Source organism: Chrysemys picta, chromosome 10 (genome assembly GCF_011386835.1).
Source record: "Chrysemys picta bellii isolate R12L10 chromosome 10, ASM1138683v2, whole genome shotgun sequence".
Taxonomy (NCBI): domain Eukaryota; kingdom Metazoa; phylum Chordata; order Testudines; family Emydidae; genus Chrysemys; species Chrysemys picta.
In genome coordinates this window covers 70,523,197-70,543,195 of record NC_088800.1, presented here as the reverse complement: position 1 = coordinate 70,543,195, position 19,999 = coordinate 70,523,197, and the positions used below count along the sequence as shown (strand labels likewise).

Genomic DNA, 19,999 nt, shown 5'->3' with positions numbered 1-19,999 from the left:
AGTGTTTAATATATTCGTTTTAAACTTTTTATAATATAAGGTTTCAGAGTAGCAGCCGTGTTAGTCTGTATCCGCAAAAAGAAGAACAGGAGGACTTGTGGCACCTTAGAGACTAACAAATTTATTAGAGCATAAGCTTTCGTGGACTACAGCCCACTTCTTCGGATGCATATAGAATGGAACATATATTGAGGAGATATATATACACACATACAGAGAGCATAAATAGGTGGGAGTTGTCTTACCACCTCTGAGAGGCCAATTAATTAAGAGAAAAAAAACTTTTGAAGTGATAATCAAGCTAGCCGAGTACAGACAGACAGTTAGATAACTAGTTAGTTATCTAACTGTCTGTCTGTACTCGGCTAGCTTGATTATCACTTCAAAAGTTTTTTTCTCTTAATTAATTGGCCTCTCAGAGGTGGTAAGACAACTCCCACCTATTTATGCTCTCTGTATGTGTGTATATATATCTCCTCAATATATGTTCCATTCTATATGCATCCGAAGAAGTGGGCTGTAGTCCACGAAAGCTTATGCTCTAATAAATTTGTTAGTCTCTAAGGTGCCACAAGTCCTCCTGTTCTTCTTTTTATAATATGTAATCTGTGAAAATTATAAAATAGATTTTCAGATCAATTGAGTTAGTACGGCTTTGAGCAGTGTAATTAAATATTTCTCATAGGGCGGTTAATAGATTCTGTGACTTCTATAACTCAGGTATTCTGAACACACCCAGCTGCAATCACAGCAAAGAGCTGTTCAGGAAGCAATCCAAGTGAAACTGAATGAATTCGAGCAGTGGATAACACATTACCAAGCTGCTTTTAATAATTTAGAGGCAACACAACTTGCAAGTCTTCTTCAAGAAATTAGCACCCAAATGGACCTTGGTATGAAATAAATAGTATTGGGGTTTTTTTTGGTATTTTTATCCATGAAAAAGTAATTGAACTAGTATTTAAAACCAAATGCTTTCTTAACAAATGACTTAAAAGTATGTTTATATGTCTAAAACCAGAGTATTACAAAGATCTGATTTTAAATTATGGTCATATTACATATGTGATCACCAATAGTTACAGGAAAATAGTTAAAATTTAATCTCTTTCTTGAAAGGTCCCCCAAGTTATGTACCAGCAACAGCCTTTCTGCAGAATGCTGGCCAGGCACATTTGATCAGTCAGTGTGAACAGCTGGAGGGAGAGGTTGGTGCTCTTCTTCAACAGAGGCGGTCTGTTTTACGTGGCTGTCTTGAACAGTTGCATAACTATGCAACAGTAGCTCTTCAGTATCCCAAAGCTGTGTTTCAGAAACACCGAATTGAGCAGTGGAAGACGTGGATGGAAGAACTGATCTGTAACATGACAATAGAACGTTGTCAGGATCTCTATGGGAAGTAAGTTGACAGCACAATGGATTTCCCTAGTAATTTAATCCTTGCTACTTTCAAGATACCTTTATTTTAAGCAGGAAATGTAAAATACTAACGTTTTGTTTTGTGTTAAAATGCCATAGTCTTTCCAAGGAGTGTTTCCTTTTAAGGTGCTATTGCAGCGTTTTAAAAAGAAAATAGAGAACATCTTTTAAAGTGTGGTCTCACAGCTTCATCCATGTAGTGACAAAACAGAACTATAAATATTGTTGCTTTATTTTGTGATTAATGGCTGTGCACAGCTCTAGGAAAGTGATCTTCATTGGCTTAAAACAAAACAAAACAAAACCCTACACCACACCAAGCAGAGTTTTGGTCATGAAAAAGAAGTGCTAGAGACTCCATAAGGTCCAATAGGGATTTTGGTATTGTTATCAAATACTACAACAATGGGCGGTAGAAAAACACTAAAGCACAGTGAACTGATATTTTAGCATGGTTAGTAGTTTTTAATGTTAATTATACTTCTGACATTAGGAGACTCCTGGCTTGTTGTCCACCAATTGATCCTGAGAGTAGATTTTAGTGTTAATGCTGGATTATAATCAAAAGGCAAGAAAGATAGGAAGTCCATTGACTTACATCAGTGCTGTTCTAAATTTATTGCCAACTCATTCCCTAAAGAATGTTGAAAGGTGACATTAAAGAAGGAAGACTTTTTTTCTTTTGAGTTAAAATAAGCATTGAGTATATTGATCTAGCCAAATGTATCTACAGTATTAGAGATGTTCTGGAAACAAAGGATCGAATTCTGGCTAATGAAGGGGAAGTGAACTTAAACTCTGCGCCTCAATAAAAGGAGATGTATTCAAAACAAAAGCAGTGCTCATTTGCATTTGTATCCTAGCTTAGATCAACTCTCATGATTTTTTTTGTGTGCCAGGGGGAATTTGGATGGACATCATGACTTGGGCCAGGCACTTGTGTATCAGTAGACTAAAACTGGTTGGAAAGAACTAAAATTTTCAGAAAGGGGTGGGGAAGGGGAATCTTGTGAATGTTTTGCCATCGTTTTTTTGACCAAGAGACATGATCTGCACAGGAGCTGTCCATGCACTATTGTACTCCATGTCAGAAGCCATTGAATGAGTTATCAGTCCATGATTTGACAGAAGAGCTAAAGTAGGGTGGCCATCCTCCACTTTGTTCACATCTAGAATTTGGCCCAAAATATTTGATGATTCGTGTTTAAATATGGAGTACTCTTCCTAGGGAATGGAATGCAGCTTGTTAAAGCTTCAGAAAGGAGAACTTGTCATTTTGCTGTCATTTTACAGGTATGAAATGCAGTATGCTCCTCAGCCACCTCCAACTGTATGTCAATTCATAACTGCTACAGAAATGACTCTTCAGAGATATGCAGCAGATATAAACAGCAGACTAATCAGACAGGTGGAACGTTTGAAACAAGAAGCAGTCACTGTGCCAGTTTGTGAGGAACAGTTGAAAGAAATTGAACGTTGCATTAAGGTTTTCCTACATGAAAATGGAGAGGAGGGGTCATTGAGCCTAGCAAGTGTTATTATATCTGCTCTTTGCACCCTTACAAGGTGAGCAGTCTGTTATAAAATATACTATAGGTAGTTGATCTCATGGTCCCTGGATAGGGTGCCCCCTATGAGACCCTTTTCCAGCCCCCTTAGTGTACCCTTTCAAGTTCCAGGCCTGTGCCTCTACTTCTTTTTGTGATCGGGTCTTGTGATCCAACCACTGTCTCTGGGTTACAGCCCCCTGGCTACCAATTGTGACTAATTCAGGAGAGCTAGCTGGGGCTGGATACTGCAAGGTTTCTCTTTTGGGAGCCTGAGACTGTATGTGTGTGATGCAGTGATGCAGAAACAGCTGATTAAAAAAGAGCATGATTTATTTTTCCCAAGGATACCCAGTACTTAGAGAAGTGGATTTAAAATAAGAAACCTACATGCATATTTCCTTACCTAAGCTTTTAACCTCTTTATCCATGGCTCAGGTGAGTCTGACTTATTCCCCATCTCTGAGGTGGGTGAAAAGTCTGTCCTGCTTGCAGCTTTTTCCCCCCAGTCCCTGAATGTCAGTCACTGCAAGCCTTTTCACTGTCACATCCTGACCAGCCTCTCTGACCACTTCCCCCTACTTTCCTGCCAGAAGCACCTTTTAAACTGGTCAGGATTTTCTGATCTTTCAGGTTCTCCTTTGATCCCCGTTTAACTTTGGAAGAGTAAAACATCCTAGCCTGGATGGATCCAGCTAGGTGGTCCTTCCCCACACCACCACACTTGATGGCCCAGCCACTGTTATCTTAATTCCTTTGCAGCTGCCTACCTAAGAGACTGTCTTATCTGTGTCATTGTTTTCCCTTTCTTACCTGACTCCTCAGAAACCCTTTTACAGCCTCCTTTGATTTCACTCTATGCATTTAGGCAGGCAGCAATACACAGTTGCTGGGAAACAGTCATACAACAGGGAAACAGTCACACAGTATTCATAAGAAATATAACAGACATTTTCCCAGGTCATCACAGATGACTTTATATTCATTTTTGGCCAAAAAAAGGTAATTTTTTTACACGAGTTATTGCTGTTAATATGTAAATTTTAATATGATTTTCTAATTAAAGTCAATTTAATATTAGTATTAGAAATCTAAATTATCATATTGCCTAGAATATACTATAAAATATGTTGCCTTTTTTAAGATCAGTTCCATTCCATGTTTTTATGGCTAGCTTATCAATTTAAGTGGTAGCAAAGTAAACTTAATATGCATTAGCACATGTACTTTTACTTGTCTAACAAAAATATTGCTTCATTTAGACGTAACCTAATGATGGAAGGTGCCGCATCTAGTGCTGGAGAGCAACTGGTTGATTTGACTTCAAGGGATGGAGCCTGGTTCTTGGAGGAGCTATGTAGCATGAGTGGGAATGTTACATGCCTCGTGCAGTTATTGAAGCAATGTCATCTGGTCCCACAGGACTTGGACATTCCAAACCCAATTGAAGCATCAGAAGCAGTTCACTTAGCTAATGGAGTTTACATCTCACTTCAGGTGAAGTGTACTTTTATGCGATTGGTTTTTTCCAAAGACATCAGTGAAGCCATATAGTTTGTTGTGTTCCAGAAATTCTCCTAAAAAAGTATTTATAATTATTTTACATTATTACCAGAAGTCTTTTATCAGGAATTAGTCTTAAATATCCCATTTATTCCCTGACTCTCAACCTATTACATTTACTATAATTACTTAATATTTAAATGACTAAAACAAACTATTAATGCAACCCAGAATTTTGAAAAAAGTTACTATTTATTAATGAGATATAGAAGGTGGAGATAGTAACAAATTAGTCAAAATAACAGCTCCATGTCTTGCTGTTATTTCATATTATTCCCTATCACTGGGAGTCCAAAAAGGTTTCCAAATAGTGTTTAAAATTTTTCATTTCTATTTATTTCTAGCTTTAATTCCCTCCCCCCCCCCCCCGCAAAAAAAAAACTGTTTGAAACACGCTAAAGGAATACTTTACAGGCCTCAGTTCCCAGACGTGGGAGGGGGGAAATGAACTATCTTAATTTTACCCACAGAAGAGTGCTCACTGATAGAAACTTTTGACTTTAAAGGCAACTCTGAATCATATGGACCAATTACTTGATTTTCACCAGCCATCCATTTGACTATGACAGGTGTGACTGTTATTTTTTTTGAGGATTTTCGTGCTCCTGAGTCACTTTTCAAAAGCACTCTTTACCCATCTTTATAAAGGGCTTTGAGAGCCTCTGGAGAAAGGTGCTATTATATTATTAACCTGTGTTTCAGAAGCATGTATATAACTTAATTGCACTGCACACAAATAAGGCCATATTTCCTTTTGAGTTCTTGGATGAGACTTGAAAATCTTACGAAACTAAGCTAACTAACCTTCCTTTTGGTGCATCTTGTTGTCTTGTTTTGGAGATGGAGGGCACTGGCTGATACCTTGCACAACCTGCTGTAGCCCTCTGATGCATTCTGCTTAGTGAAAATAGCGGTTCTCAAAATGAAGTCTCTGTACCACCAGTCATCTGCAGAGCACTTGCAGTTAGTCCTTGTAGTGCTTTAACTCATTTCTAGTTGCTAAACAGCAGTCAGATAATCTAAGTCTACTTTAAATGTTTACCAATTATTTTTCCATATAAAAAATGGTTATTTGCTACAGGGTGGTGGTTCACTCATCAGTGGGAGACTAGGTAATCTGCATAAGTCATGAAAAGGTGACAAGGTGGGCAACAAGACCCTTTCTCTAAGGTACTGCCTTCACTACTTAATGTTGTAAAACCCTTTGGTTTATGTAAAATGCCATTGGTTTAGGTTTAAAACAGCTACACTCAAAGTTACAGGGCTTCCTATTCTCAATTTATACGATAAAATATTTGAAGCAAGTTTCTGATCCTTTTGCTAGCCAATAGTCTATTGTCTTCAAACAACCTTTACTGTAGGTGGCATAATAATAAAATAAATAAGGCATTGCATATGACACCTAAAAATGGAGGACGCTATTTTTTTTCTTCTTCTTGCATACTTCTGACAGGAATTGAACTCAAACTTCAGGCAGATCATTTTTCCAGAAGCTCTTAGGTGTTTAATGAAAGGAGAGTACACTTTAGAAAGTATGCTTCATGAACTGGACAATCTTATTGAACAAACAACTGATGGAGTTCCTTTGCAAACGCTGGTTGAATCTCTTCAGGCCTATTTAAGAAATGCAGCTATGGGGCTAGAAGAAGAAACGCATACTCATTACATTGATGTTGCAAGGTAAATAGTTTTGTGTGTGTTTCCTTTAGTTCAAAGTCAATATGTTTTGCCATATTCTAACGCACCGTATCCAATTCTTGGTTTGTCTTTAATTTGATTATTTGTTACATATGTCACCTAACAATGTTAGTTTTTAATAGTAAAATGAGTATAAATGTGAGATTATGAAAACTTTTATATTTTAATCATCGTAAATTAGACCTTACGATGCATTTGATATTTGGGGTATTTCCCAAAGTTTATAGGCAACACAAGACCATTCTTTTAGCCAGACATTTTAAAAGAAAAGCTTAGGAAAATATGGAGAGAGGAGATTTCAGGAGAGCAAGTGTCTCTAAAATCTGAGAAGGCTGTGAACTGGAGTGAGGAATTCCTAATTTTTGCAGTTCCTGCAGAGCCACGATTTGAATGAGTTTTCTGCAAAAGACTTCCTGGTCAGATAGAATCACCAGTGGCCATAGGTATTTTTGGTACCAAAAATCTTTTAACCCCCTTATCTTTTTTCCTAGAATGCTTCATGCTCAGTATGGTGAACTAATTCAGCCAAGAAACGGTTCAGTTGATGAAACTCCAAAAATGTCAGCTGGTCAGATGCTTTTGGTTGCATTTGATGGAATGTTTGCCCAAGTAGAAACTGCATTTGGCTTGTTAATTGAAAAGGTATGGCTTTATATTTCAAAATATCCTTGAGGCATAAGACATTTATAAAACAAGAAAATAATTCTTTCCTTACTTCCATTCAGCTAAACAAGATGGAAATACCTGTCGCTTGGCGTAAGATTGATATAATCAGGGAAGCCCGGAGCACTCAAGTTAATTTCTTTGATGATGATGATAATCGACAAGTTCTAGAGGAGATTTTCTTTCTAAAGAGACTACAGACAATTAAAGAATTTTTCAGACTCTGTGGTACATTTTCTAAAACTTTGTCAGGTAAATAGGCATTAATGTAAAAGAAACCATTTTTGTTTCATAGCAATAGGAAACCTTCCTGCTCTCCACCACTTTACCTGTGATATGAGTACAGAATGAAACTAATCTGTATTTCTGTAACTTACATATTTTAAGATACTAGTGCCGAGAAAATAAATGTAAATTCTGTCATGTAATAACATTGCTGTCTGTACAGAAAATAAATGAATTTTTTCTAGATATACAAATGTTTATATGAAATATTGTTTATTTTTTAAAGGAGCAAGTTCACTTGAAGATCAGAACACAGTAAATGGACCTGTGCAAATTGTCAATGTGAAAGCCCTTTATAGAAATTCTTGTTTTAGTGAAGACCAAATGGCCAAACCTATAAAGGCATTTACAGCAGATTTTGTGAGACAGCTTTTAATTGGCCTACCAAATCAAGCCTTGGGGCTTACTCTGTGCAGTTTCATCAGTGCTCTGGGTGTGGATATCATTGCTCAAGTAGAAGCTAAGGACTTTGGAGCAGAAAGCAAAGTTTCTGTGGATGACCTGTGTAAGAAAGCTGTAGAACACAATATCCAAATCGGCAAGTTCTCACAGTTGGTCATGAACAGGGCAACAGTATTGGCCAGTTCATATGACACAGCATGGAAGAAACATGATTTAGTGCGCAGACTTGAAACCAGTATTTCTTCTTGCAAGACTAGCCTTCAGAGGGTGCAATTGCATATTGCCATGTTCCAGGTAAACCATATGTAAACTCTTTCCAAAATTGTTCATCTAAAAATATGCTTCAGTTGTGTCATGCAGGCACATAAAATGCATATTGCTTGTGGAGTGTATAATGAACGTTGATGGTTTTTAGTAGACTTAATTTAGTTTTCAGTTTTTAAATTTTATTTAATACATAAATATGGAAGAATAGCATAGCATGCTGGTAGCTTGTGGAGCTAGCTGCTCTCAAGAGTGCAAACATGACCATTTATAATTTAAATATATATAAACCAGGAGGACCGGAGATACTGGATGTTTAATTAGGCCATAAATGTATTCTTATGTAAATGTACCCAGCAGATACAAGTGTATGGTGCAGGGAATGCTGTAATCATTTCAGTGTGTACCTGGGGGGCTTCAGTCAGCCCTCTCCCTTACCCATTGTGGTCCTCAGCCAACCCGCAGCTTGGACCTCCCCCTCTGAATAGGGGTAAGAGAGGGCTATAAAGGGAGGGGATTTGGTTCCTTGCCGTACTAGTCGTAGGAGCCCCAACCCCCCACCTTTCCCACCCCTTTAAAGGATATCTCCTTTAAATCCTTTACTAATCCATTTTATTGGATCTCTCTATCCCTTCCCTACGGAGTACCTGCACTGGACATCTGCCCCATGCTCCCATAATGAGTTGCAACATCATAGTCTAATTCCTTTTCCTGTTTGCCCAACTAAGCCTCTCCCCACCCCAAACCAGCTGTGTGGAAGGTAGGAAAAAAACCACTTGTCCAATCTGTTGATGAGGGAAAAATTCCGTTCCAGCCCCCTGAGAAAGGAGGAACTAGTGCAATGCCTACAGTGAAAAATCCACACCCCTGAGCGACATACCAACCCAATCCTCAGTGTAGACAGCGGTATCTTGACAAGAGAGCTTCTCCCATTGACATAGCTACCATCTCTTGGGGAGGTGGATTAACTCTGCCAATGGGTAAAGCTCTCCCATCAGCATAGTAGCATCTTCACTAAAGTGCTAAAATGGCACACCTGCACCGCTGTATGTGAAGACAAGCCCGTAATGATTTCTGCTGTGTAGATATTTGTTTGAGTGTAGTATTGTGATAAGTCTTCCTTCTGGAATGTTTTGTATGTTTTAGAAAAGTGGAGCAGGAAATTTTTTTATTTTAAATGTGAATGAATTGTTTTTAAAAATCAGCAATAATAATTAAAATGTTAGTTGCTAAACTGTTTCATAGATGTCTTCTCAAATATTCTGTTTGTTAACCTGTGATAGGTTAAAAACCAAGTATAAAGTGTAATCCCTTTTCCTTTAGATTAAGGGTACATATATACATACTTTCTGAAGGGTTAATAATAAATGGTTAATCAATTTAGTCCAACAGGGCAGTACATTATTTATATCCATGGCTTATAACCATCTGTATCACCTTCTACTGATGTTTATAACTATCTATGATGCCTGCTGCTTATATCTCTAACATAATTGCCATTTATTAATGGTTTAACCCTTTATAAATATACCCTTGATATAAAATGTAACCATAATGTTAGAATTAATGTCTTCTTATAAAAGTTTAACATTTTTGAAAGAAATGATATAAACTTCAATACAAATATTTTTCTGAAAAAGTGGCAGCATGAAGATCTCCTGATCAGTCGCCCACAAGCCATGTCCATTACTCCTCCACCCCGTTCTGCAATTTTAGCCAGCATGAAAAAGAAACTTCATACGCTCAGCCAGATCGAAGCTTCAATTGGAACAGTTCAGGTATTTTCTTGTTTTGGGTGTGTTTTTGCAGCATGCATAAATGTGAATTCTTTCTCCTTGTACTAACGCAGTCCACACATTCCAAAAGTGTCTACCTCTTGCTCACTATGATTCTGGATATTAGCCATTGTGAGCTAACATCTTTTATGTGAACTTGTTAGTCTGTGGACTTGTTAGTCTGAGTTGCCTTTCTTTGTCCCACCTTTTGCGTAGTATTCCATTACTTCATCCCTCTGCCTCAGCAGACACAGCATTCTCTGCTTGGGATGGCAGAAAATTTGCTCCATGACTAAATACCCAGATATACAAAGAATCCTTCTCCTGAAGGCTGAGACACTTATCCTTCAAGAGGAAGGATAGTTCCATGGGTAGAGTGGTTTAAAAAAAAAAAGTCTTTATTTTTTGCAGTTTTTTGATTCAGCATCATTTTCTCAATATAGGAGAAGCTAGCAGCACTTGAAGCCAGCATTGAGCAGCGTTTGAAATGGGCAGGAGGTGCCAATCCTGCATTGGCCCCAGTCCTACAAGATTTTGATGCCACTATTGCTGAAAGAAGAAACCTTGTCCTTAAAGAAAGTCAAAGAGCAAGTCAGGTACTAAAGCTATTTCATTGATTAGTGTTGGTTTATTTGAGAATTTAGGAAAGTTTGTTCAGCCCTACTAAGGTAGGGTTTGGAAAATCTCTGGTACCAGTAAGGGCAGTTGACTAGTTTTGGGAATTCCAGAGCTTATCCCAAGTGCTTTTAAATTAGAAAAAACTATATAATGTTATTGCCCATGAATTGACACAGTTGTTATTACTGCCTGCTTTGAGTGCTCTTGTCTAGAAGTAGACTTGCAGATAAAAGCTTAGAAGCATCATTGTGTTTTTATTTGATGTAATATGCAATTTAATTGGGGTGGTTCTCACTTTTTCTGCTTTGTAGGTTACTTTCCTCTGCAGTAACATAATTCATTTTGAAAGTTTACGCACTAGAACAGCAGAAGCCTTGAGTCTTGATACTGCGTTATTTGAACTTATCAAACGTTGTCAACAAATGTGTTCATTTGCATCACAATTTAACAGTTCAGTCTCTGACCTGGAGCTACGTTTACTTCAGAGAGTGGTGAGTAAAGTTGATGGGGGAGATGGATTGTAAAATACAACATAATTACCAAACTTATGAATGGCTTCTCCACTTTATTTTCACTTCTTATTAGTTTTGTGTGCTTGTTTTAGCAAGGAAAGCGTATTGGGTTAAATCCGTTTAGCAATAAACATAAAATGGAAGTACTTGTATATTAAATTATTCTGTCTAGATAGAGCTTAAAATTTTCTTTTTTTCAGGGCACCAATCTTGAACATCCTATCGGTAGCTCTGAATGGCTTCTTTCAGCTCACAAACAACTAACCCAGGACATGTCTACGCAGAGGGCAGTGCAAACAGAGAAAGAACAACAGATAGAAACAGTTTGTGAAACAATTCAGAATCTGGTTGATAGTATTAAAACTGTGCTCACTGGTCACAACAGACAACTTGGAGACGTCAAACATCTGCTGAAAGCCATGGCAAAGGTAATGCCCAAAACTTCTATTGTTTTGTTATAGAAGACCTACCAAGTGTTCAAGGAAAAAAAAAATTACCAGGGTATTCATGATAAGCTACCTCATGGTATTCCCTAAAATTAAATATTTAATAATGGCGATTCCTGCTCATGTACATAGGGTTGAACTGATTAACACTTGGAGATCAAAGAAATTTTACACAAGGGTATATTGAGTAAAGGGGTTCAGGTATCAGGTCAGAGTGATACAGGTTGATCAGATATTGGTAGACCTAAGGCTTGCCTTTCTTGTACGCATGTCTCAGTTTCTGTTTTAATCCACACGCACACACAAACCTCTTACAAATTTTGTACATATCCGACATTTCCTTTTCAAGTTAGAGAAATCTGAAGAAAATTTTTCTTCTATTGAAATTACAGTCACTTATGTAAGTGGTGTTCATAGGAAAACCCATCAAAGGCTGTAGAAGCAGGGCAACTGCTAAGCTTTTCTATGATGCAGAACAAAGCAAACATGAATCTTAACACCTAGTTTCTTTGTTTATAGGATGAAGAAGCCGCTCTTGCAGATGGTGAAGATGTTCCCTATGAGAATAGTGTTAGGCAGTTCTTGGGTGAATATAAATCATGGCAAGACAATATTCAGACAGTTTTGTTTACATTAGTTCAAGCTATGGGTCAGGTCCGCAATCAGGAGCATGTTGAAATGCTGCAGGAAATAACTCCCACCCTGAAAGAACTCAAAACACAGAGTCAAAGGTAAAGCTATATCTTCTGTATGGTTGTAGAGAATTTTCTTTTCTGTTTACATATGTAAATAAAACCAGACACACACATACCATTCTAATTCTTTCCCAATCTATTTGCAGAATTTCACTTCATTTTTACTCAGGTTTTCATTTGGGATTTTCAAGTAACATACTATAGCTGAATGTATAAATTATTTATGGACTTTATTATGTTTCCTAGTGTCTACAATAATCTAGTGAGTTTTGCATCACCCTTAGTCACGGATACATCAAATGAATGTTCAAGCCCAACATCAACTGCTACATATCAGCCAACCTTTGCTGCAGGTAACATTTGGGAAAGTATCAAATCAAACATGATGGATTTTTTAGCAGCACATTTTTTTTAGCAAAAAACAAAAATTGCTTTATAAAATTTACTGCAAATGTAACCAGTGAGTTAGTTTGTGAGCGTGTCCCTTTTCTTAAATAAAAATATACTGTAAAATTGAAAAATTGATATAAACATAAAGTAGCCTCTACTTCAAACCACAAATCCCAGAAAATGTATTAATTTTTTTTATACTCCTTGTTGTGCTTCATGCTCCATATCAAATATACTGTAAATGCACCAGAACCTGTTAGTTTGGAACCCTCCGGATACCTTATGAACAAAGAACGAGTTAGTGGTGCTTTGCTTTGTTAAATAGCCTCACATCTGAATTCATCAATCCAATTTTTAAAGGGTCGAGATTAATTTTAAAACATCTGAATTTACAAATTCCCATGTCGGGGTTTATTGTAAAATCAGTACTTGGGGCGAGTTTACATTCTAACTCCTATTGATAATAGGAATAGCTTGCGTAAGTTCCTCAGAACAGTTGAGGCAGTGGAATCTTTTAACTTCGTATAAATACATGGTTTACAAAACAAAAAAATATTCTGGTTTAGTTTTGTGAGGTGGGGAAGTAAAATGGGAGCAGAAATGAGGAAGTCTGGGGAGCAGAAGAGAAAAGAGCTGTGGTAGGATCATGCATTTGTGTATGTATTGAAATGCTGAGTGTGGCTGTCAGATGTGTGTGCATATATAGAAAAATAAAGGATGAAATCTCTACAGTGTACTGTTTTGGCACACTTACTACACCTATTTCTCAAAGAGAAAAAAATCAAACTTGGTGAAACAGGTATTTTTCACAGACTACATGTGTGTGTATATACCAAGTTTTAATTAAAAATATTAGTTGTATCCAAACTCAGTTTGAACTGTTAGTCTGAAAGGACACTTTTTAAATAGCTGATGGAATTTTCATTCAGACTTTCCAAATTTTTGTCAGGGCTGAAAATCAGCATGACAAATTCTGTACTAAAGGATGTGTTTTTTGAACATTAACATTGATCTACCTTGTAAACCATATAGCTTCCTTCAGTCCATTCTGCGCACGCAGTTCAATAGTAACGTACATGCACAGCAGGTGTGTGTGCTGTAGGCATATGGAGGTGACCTCAAGCAACTCAGACCAGGCTGTCACACAAAGTTTATGGAGTGCCACGTTCTCCTCAGGCCTGTGGGGTAGAGGAGCATATGGAGAAAAGGTGGATGGAAAACCAAAAGGCCAGTAATCTACTTAGCTAGTAAAGGTGAAGCTGCCTTGAGAGACAGGTAGCTGCAGGCTGGGTGCAGAAGAAAAAGGGGTGGAGGGAAAGGTCAGAGTAGCTGGAGAGAGGAGATGAAGAAGGCAAAATCAGAGGTTTAAGGGGCAGAAGAGAGCAATATGCCGAGGCTAATGCAGCTGTTCAGTAGTTGGACAGGATTTGTGGGTGGGATGAAAAGGCCAATGTACAAATTAAAAAAAAAAAAAAAATCTATTTCATGTCAGGAATCCAAATCCCAGGACCATGGAGTTGAATTTGCTTATTCATTCATATGCTAGTTACTAATGGGAATACCTTGGCTGCTAATCATCTCCCAGGAACTTGTTTTAGAGAACTAAGAAGTTTAATGACCTGTTTATAATTTCCTCTTATTTAGAATGTTAATTTTTACATTTAAATTTGAATGTAAAAACAAATCAGTTTTAGTAATACTTTTCTCCATTCTGTTGCTCAAATGATTAAACATTATCTTTACAGCAGTGCGTAGCAATACAGGACAGAAGACCCAACCAGAGGTCATGTCGCAGAATGCAAGAAAGCCAATTCAGAAAAATCTTGCTACGTCAGCAGATACGCCTCCGAGCACAGTTCCAGGAACTGGCAAAAGTGTCGCCTGTAGTCCTAAAAAGGCCGTCAGGGACCCTAAAACAGGAAAGGGTAAATAGTGGAGTAAAAATTGTTGTAAAATGTGTTAATGTACTTCTGTATGTACTGTTATATGTAGCTGATTGTTTGAATTTGCATTTTTAGCTGTGCAAGAAAGGAATTCATATGCAGTTAGTGTGTGGAAGCGAGTCAAAGCCAAGTTAGAGGGCCGAGATGTGGATCCCAACAGGAGAATGTCTGTTGCTGAACAGGTGAGTTGAACTTGGTAAAAGTTTAAGTAACAGTCCTTGTTAACAATACTTGTCAATAAATTATCAATTTCCTTGTTTATCTTTTGTTAAAGCTTGATTGCAAAACTACAGTGAGTGGTCTCAGAATTGGTTAATCCACATTGGAATATTGTGCTCTGTCCTGGTTGTTTTATGGAAAAGAGGGTCAGTGGGAGGGATAGAATGGGAAGCAGTATTGCTACACTAGAGCTAGTTGGGAGAGCAGGAAGAGGGGCATGTGATAGCGAACAACAAATTAGACGTGCCTTTGCAAGACAATGTGGGAGCAAAAGCACCCAGTGCAAATTTAAGCTATATATGCAGAGAGTCACTGCAGAGTAGGGAGGCTCTGGTGTAAAGTGCATCTGTAATATTCTATTTAGGCAGCAGGGTATTCAGTAAAAACTGTGTTTTTTATATATATATATATACTTTTTATATATATATATATATACTTTAGTGACCCAAAGTTCTCATTCTTATTAGCTCTGCAGAGCCAACACAACTAAGTGTGAACTATATTGTATTCCTTTTTTCATGCATCAGAATTGTTGCCTTTTGTGCATACCTTTGCAACTCCCTGTCTTTAATAAGTGTAACAAAGGGCATAATTTCCCTGTGAATTTCAGCATTACAAAGAAATGCTTAATTTTACACACACAAGTCAATGGCACCTATCTAGTTCAAACAGGAATTCAAGGAAGTCCTATGGCCTGCTATGCAGGAGGTGCTAGATGCTTGTAATGATCATATCTGGCTATATAATTTATGTATATATGAAAGGCTGAGCATGTTCTTAAATATTTGCAGCACTGGGGCTTTAAAGAGGATACTTGGTCTTTCCTTTTCTGAAACTGTTTAATAGGCAGCAGGTTTAAAACAAACAAAAGGAAGTACTTCACACAACACAGTCAATCTGAGGAACTTGTTTCCAGGGGATGTTGTGAAGGCCAAAGCTATAGCAGGGTTCAAAACAGAATTAGATAAGTTCATGGAGGATCGGTCCATCAATGACTATTAGCCAAGGTGGTCAGGGATGCAACACCATGCTCTGAGTGTCCCTAGCCTCTGACTGCCGTAAGCTGGGAGTGAACGACAGAGGATGGATCATTCAATGATTGCCTGTTCTGTTAATTCCTTAGGAAGCATCTGGCATTGGCTACTGTCGGAAGACAAGATAGTGGGCTAGATGGAGCATTGGTCTGACCCTGTATGGCTGTTCTTATGTAGATTTGTATGAATAAATTAATTGAATATTTAACGTTTACTTAGAAATTCACTACAAAAGTTTCTAAATGTTAAGGCCTAGTCAGCAAGTACTTTTATCAGTTAACTATGATTTGAAAATGCATTCAGTTGCACTAATTTTAATAGCTTTTATTTATTTGTCTCTTTAATAGGTTGACTTTGTGATTAAGGAAGCAACTAATCTAGATAACTTGGCTCAGCTGTATGAAGGTTGGACAGCCTGGGTATGAATAGGAAGAAAGCAGATCAGTCTGGTTCAGCAAGGTCAGACATCCACCAGAATCAACTCGGCCTCAGGCATCCATAGCTGCACCACAGCCGGTGGTGATGCATACTGGGGCTTAATCTGAGGAAACCTAGGAAATCTCGGTGCACTGGGAAGTGAATCCTGCAGGATAGCTGCACTCAGGGATATGCTAAACACAATGGTCTGCAACCCCCCAGGGTCAAGGGTGAAAGCTCACCGCCTGAACAACACGGTTGTCTTTCTGCTACAGAAGAACTGCAAACGTGTCCGGGGGTTAGCTGCAGAAAAGAAATCGGAATGCTACAAACCGCAGAGTGATTGGGACTCAATTCCACCTGACCCTGTGAACAATTCAGGAAACATCAAACCCTGTTCAAAGAAAAACAGAAAAATGGGGCCGAGAAGAAATCACAGCAAAGGGAGATTTGATGCATTTAGATTCTTGTTACTCTTGTTGGTTGGCAACAGTGCTGGTTGAGTTGACCAGTTAATATAAAAAAGGCTACAAGATATGAACTTCAGAAATGGACTGAAAACAAAGAGCTGTATCAGATACACACTACATTGGAAGAACTTCTGAGATAGAAGAAAAAGCCTTTGTGTCTTCCCCTTTTTCCCCCCCTTGTCCCATCCCCTTGGCTTATTCTTGTAGTTTAGGTGTACTTCCAATATACTTTTTATTTCAATCCTTGTATTTCACAGTTTAGTCAAATTAACAACATAATTTTTGTTTGGTAAACAGGAAATTTTCCAAAAGCACTGAAAATATTGAACATTCATTGATTATTTCTGAGTTGGCTGATCAAATGCAAAATGTAATTTTGGTTACTTTAAAATCATTTCTGTGATTTTTATCATGTACAGTTTCTCAAGATTGTCACTGTGCATTTAAAAGTAATGAATCTAGCAGGCATTTGATTTAATGTGCACTTCCCTCTGCTTGCAGTGTACACTTTTTTGTAATTCAGAATTGTCCCTCAAATCTCATTCTACTGTGATTGCTGTAGTTTCTTTGGTAAAATGTAGCTAATCCAATGTAATCTTTACCTTTTTTAAAACCAGGATAGAGTATCTAGTAGAGTTTTACATTGTTGATGACAGATAAACAATAAAGTGATATTCTGGTGGAGGTAGAGTGATACGCTTTTTAATTCACGTTCTTAATACTTTAATTTACACTTGTAAATTATTGTGCTTCAGTTTACTGGGGTTTTCAGGACCTATACATATAATATTAAAATGAAGGACTATCCAATTTTTGTTCAACTCATTTGAAAAGATTTGTGCAAAGTAATTTTTGCTTTGCCATATGACTTCAGTAGATGGTTGTTCAATAATGCATTGATAGTTAATTTCTTACCATCAGGATTTTCTTAAATTCAGCTTTGCACTCAGTGTGGTTATGATCAGAAAAGTTTCTATAAAAATGGCATCTATTTAACAGATCTACTTCCAGTTTGTACTGTCTCATATCTGCCTATTGACTAAAATATTTTTTCCACTGTTTTATTCTTTAGACTATATGGACTGTGCCATACTATGGAAGAGATGAGCTGGTTCTCTTTGTGGCTCATGCACGTAGCACAATTCTGTTCCAATTACAGAATCTATTACTAGTGGTGATGTCCAAGACAGAAAGCACATTGCTTGACTCTCTGATCTCAGATGAATTTGCAGGGCGGGCAGGTGTAAAAATCATTTCTCTATTTGTAAACTTAGCAAATTTGGTATAAAAGCCATTGAAAGATGATAAACTTGGAATTCCATTTTAGCCACTTAGAACTTGTGCCATTTTAGCCACTTTTCAGAGTAAAAACACTTTAAATACTGAGCTACCCAAAATATTTTTTTTAAATCCGAACTTAATCATAATTAAATATCTTGCGCCAAGTTCACCACTTGCATGAGCTGACACAATTTTCATTGATGTTACTAGAGTTGCACTTATGTGAATGGAGAGCTTGGCCTTTAGCGAGAGTAGTGATTATCAAATAACACACATTAACAACAGGCATTAGTAACAGAAGAACATACATTATTTTGCATATTTACGTGTGTTACCTGTTTTGCCTTCTCACTAGGTCCTAGGTAGATCTGTGTTCACTCTCCTTTTGCCAATCTTTCATGGACATACTCTTCAAGTGTAAGATATTCCAACAAAACTATGGCCTTTTTTGCATTCTGATTGCCTGACTAGGTGTAGGGAAGTCACAGGCTATATGTTTATTGATACTCATGACAAATGCATTCCAATATCAATGCTTTCGAAACCCTCTGCCATGACATGTATTGCAAGAAATAGTGTTTGAATGTTGCAAGCAAAGAAAATTCATATGCCTAACCAGACACTCACGCTGTTAGTCCATTTTACTTTTTCGCCACTTTCAAATAACCTTACAAACAATCTGTACTGGAGCACCATAGTAATAAGACTGTATTATACATGCTGTTTTATTTCTTGGAAGCTGGGGGAGGGGAGGGTTAATGCACTCACCTGTGGCTCATGTATTATACCTCTGCTATCCAGAAATGAAACACTTGTGTGGAGATGGGTTCTTTACTGCCTAACTGAATAAAGTTTAAAAAGAAAATCAGCTTGTATTCTTAGTTTCCTTGTATGGTATTCTAAATTACTTTTGTCAAATATCAGAGGGGTAGCCGTGTTAGTCTGAATCTGTAAAAAGCAACAGAGGGTCCTGTGGCACCTTTAAGACTAACAGAAGTATTGGAGCATAAGCTTTCGTGGGTGAATACCCACTTCATCAGACGCAAGACTTTTGTTTTTGTAAGGTGTAGGGAGCGGAACAAAATCATCTTAAATGGCCAGCAAGTGCCAAATTTAGGCCTTTAGAATTAAGCATATGTGTAACTTTGGCTTCAGTAGGACTTCTCACATGCTAAGTTTTTGTAGTATTGAAGCCTCGAACTGGGGTTGTAAACATTTTTTCTGGGTAAATTTGCAGATTCAATATAAAGTTAGGGAAACTTAAAGTGCAATCTGAGTTAATCTTAATAGTGGACTTAATGTAATTACAATTTTTAAAAGATGAGACATAGCTTTATGAGCTGGATGAAACCATGTTATGAGCTGAGTTTAAACCTCCAAGTTGATGCATAAACAAATCCTACATTTCAGATAGTTGTAAGAGACAGTTAAGGGGCCATGCCTAAGAGTCTGCCCAGAAACTAGTACCAAGAGGGTTGACGGATTGACTGGGTGTTATGACCAAGTGGGTGTATGTGTGGGTGTGAGAGAACACAGAAAAAAACTAGGAACAGACAAGACTGCAAGAGAAAAAAAGCAAGAGACACGCAGTAGTCTGTGAGCACAGGGTGACCCTGGAAAAAGCTAGAGAGCTTTTGGGTCTGGGTTTGGCTGTAGAGGTTTGGAGGGGGCTAGTAAGCTATGAAACTGCTCCTTTTTGTTCTTGGTTCCTTCTGCATTCAGAGACGTGGGTTTTATAAATAAACAAGAATACAGCAAAGAAATGTGACTACCCCCAATTTCTATATCCCTGGGGTCCTGAACTTTGATTGGTTGCTCAGTTCAAAGGGGGTTTCACTGTTGTCAGGAGTGGGCTTCATTTTCCAAGGACAGAGATTGTGAGCTGGTATCCTGTTGAACCAAGATGGACCAAATAAATAGAGGTGCTTGTGGAAATCAGAAACGGCCAGCAGGATTTAAAACAAGACCTAAAAAAACAGGCACTGGAGACTGCCAACAGAATTAAAACAAGATCTAAAACAAGACCTGGAGGTTTCCCAGAAAGGGCTCAGGGATGACTTGCAGGCTGAGATGAGATCCTTGTTGGAGCAGCAGCTACAACAGTGCTCGGACAGATTCAGAAACCCAGCTGCAACACACCCAGGATGGAATGGTGAAACAGATTGACCAGGTGATCAGTAATCTGACTGCCATCGACCAGAAGTTTTTCCACAAAATAATGCAGACCAAAAAGGCTTTGTCCAGTTTGGAACTTGCCAACTGAGATGAACTGCAGTAAGAACTTGAGCTGAAAATTCAGCTACAGAAGGAAATCAAAGAGTCATTCACTGACCATAGTGGAAGACAACTACCTGAATG

At 37.8% G+C, this 19,999-nt stretch overlaps 1 protein-coding gene across 3 annotated transcripts in view; it reads left to right on the top strand.

Moving 5' to 3' along the window:
• SMG1 (SMG1 nonsense mediated mRNA decay associated PI3K related kinase) overlaps positions 1-18,506 on the top strand; it is a 123,294-nt gene extending 104,788 nt beyond the window's left edge. For 2 of the 3 annotated variants that reach the window (XM_065559966.1, XM_065559967.1), the window contains exons 47-63: positions 721-893; positions 1,120-1,399; positions 2,713-2,985; positions 4,229-4,463; positions 5,983-6,209; positions 6,719-6,869; positions 6,953-7,142; positions 7,402-7,871; positions 9,482-9,619; positions 10,060-10,212; positions 10,546-10,725; positions 10,947-11,174; positions 11,712-11,923; positions 12,134-12,240; positions 14,023-14,202; positions 14,296-14,402; positions 15,821-18,506. In XM_065559966.1, the coding sequence (XP_065416038.1) occupies positions 721-893; positions 1,120-1,399; positions 2,713-2,985; positions 4,229-4,463; positions 5,983-6,209; positions 6,719-6,869; positions 6,953-7,142; positions 7,402-7,871; positions 9,482-9,619; positions 10,060-10,212; positions 10,546-10,725; positions 10,947-11,174; positions 11,712-11,923; positions 12,134-12,240; positions 14,023-14,202; positions 14,296-14,402; positions 15,821-15,898 (3,382 nt within the window). In that variant the 3' untranslated portion in view covers positions 15,899-18,506. The remainder of the gene's footprint in view (positions 1-720; positions 894-1,119; positions 1,400-2,712; positions 2,986-4,228; positions 4,464-5,982; positions 6,210-6,718; positions 6,870-6,952; positions 7,143-7,401; positions 7,872-9,481; positions 9,620-10,059; positions 10,213-10,545; positions 10,726-10,946; positions 11,175-11,711; positions 11,924-12,133; positions 12,241-14,022; positions 14,203-14,295; positions 14,403-15,820) is intronic. The other variant, XR_010591185.1, reaches the window with a different exon arrangement.
• Positions 18,507-19,999: the final 1,493 nt, after the last annotated feature.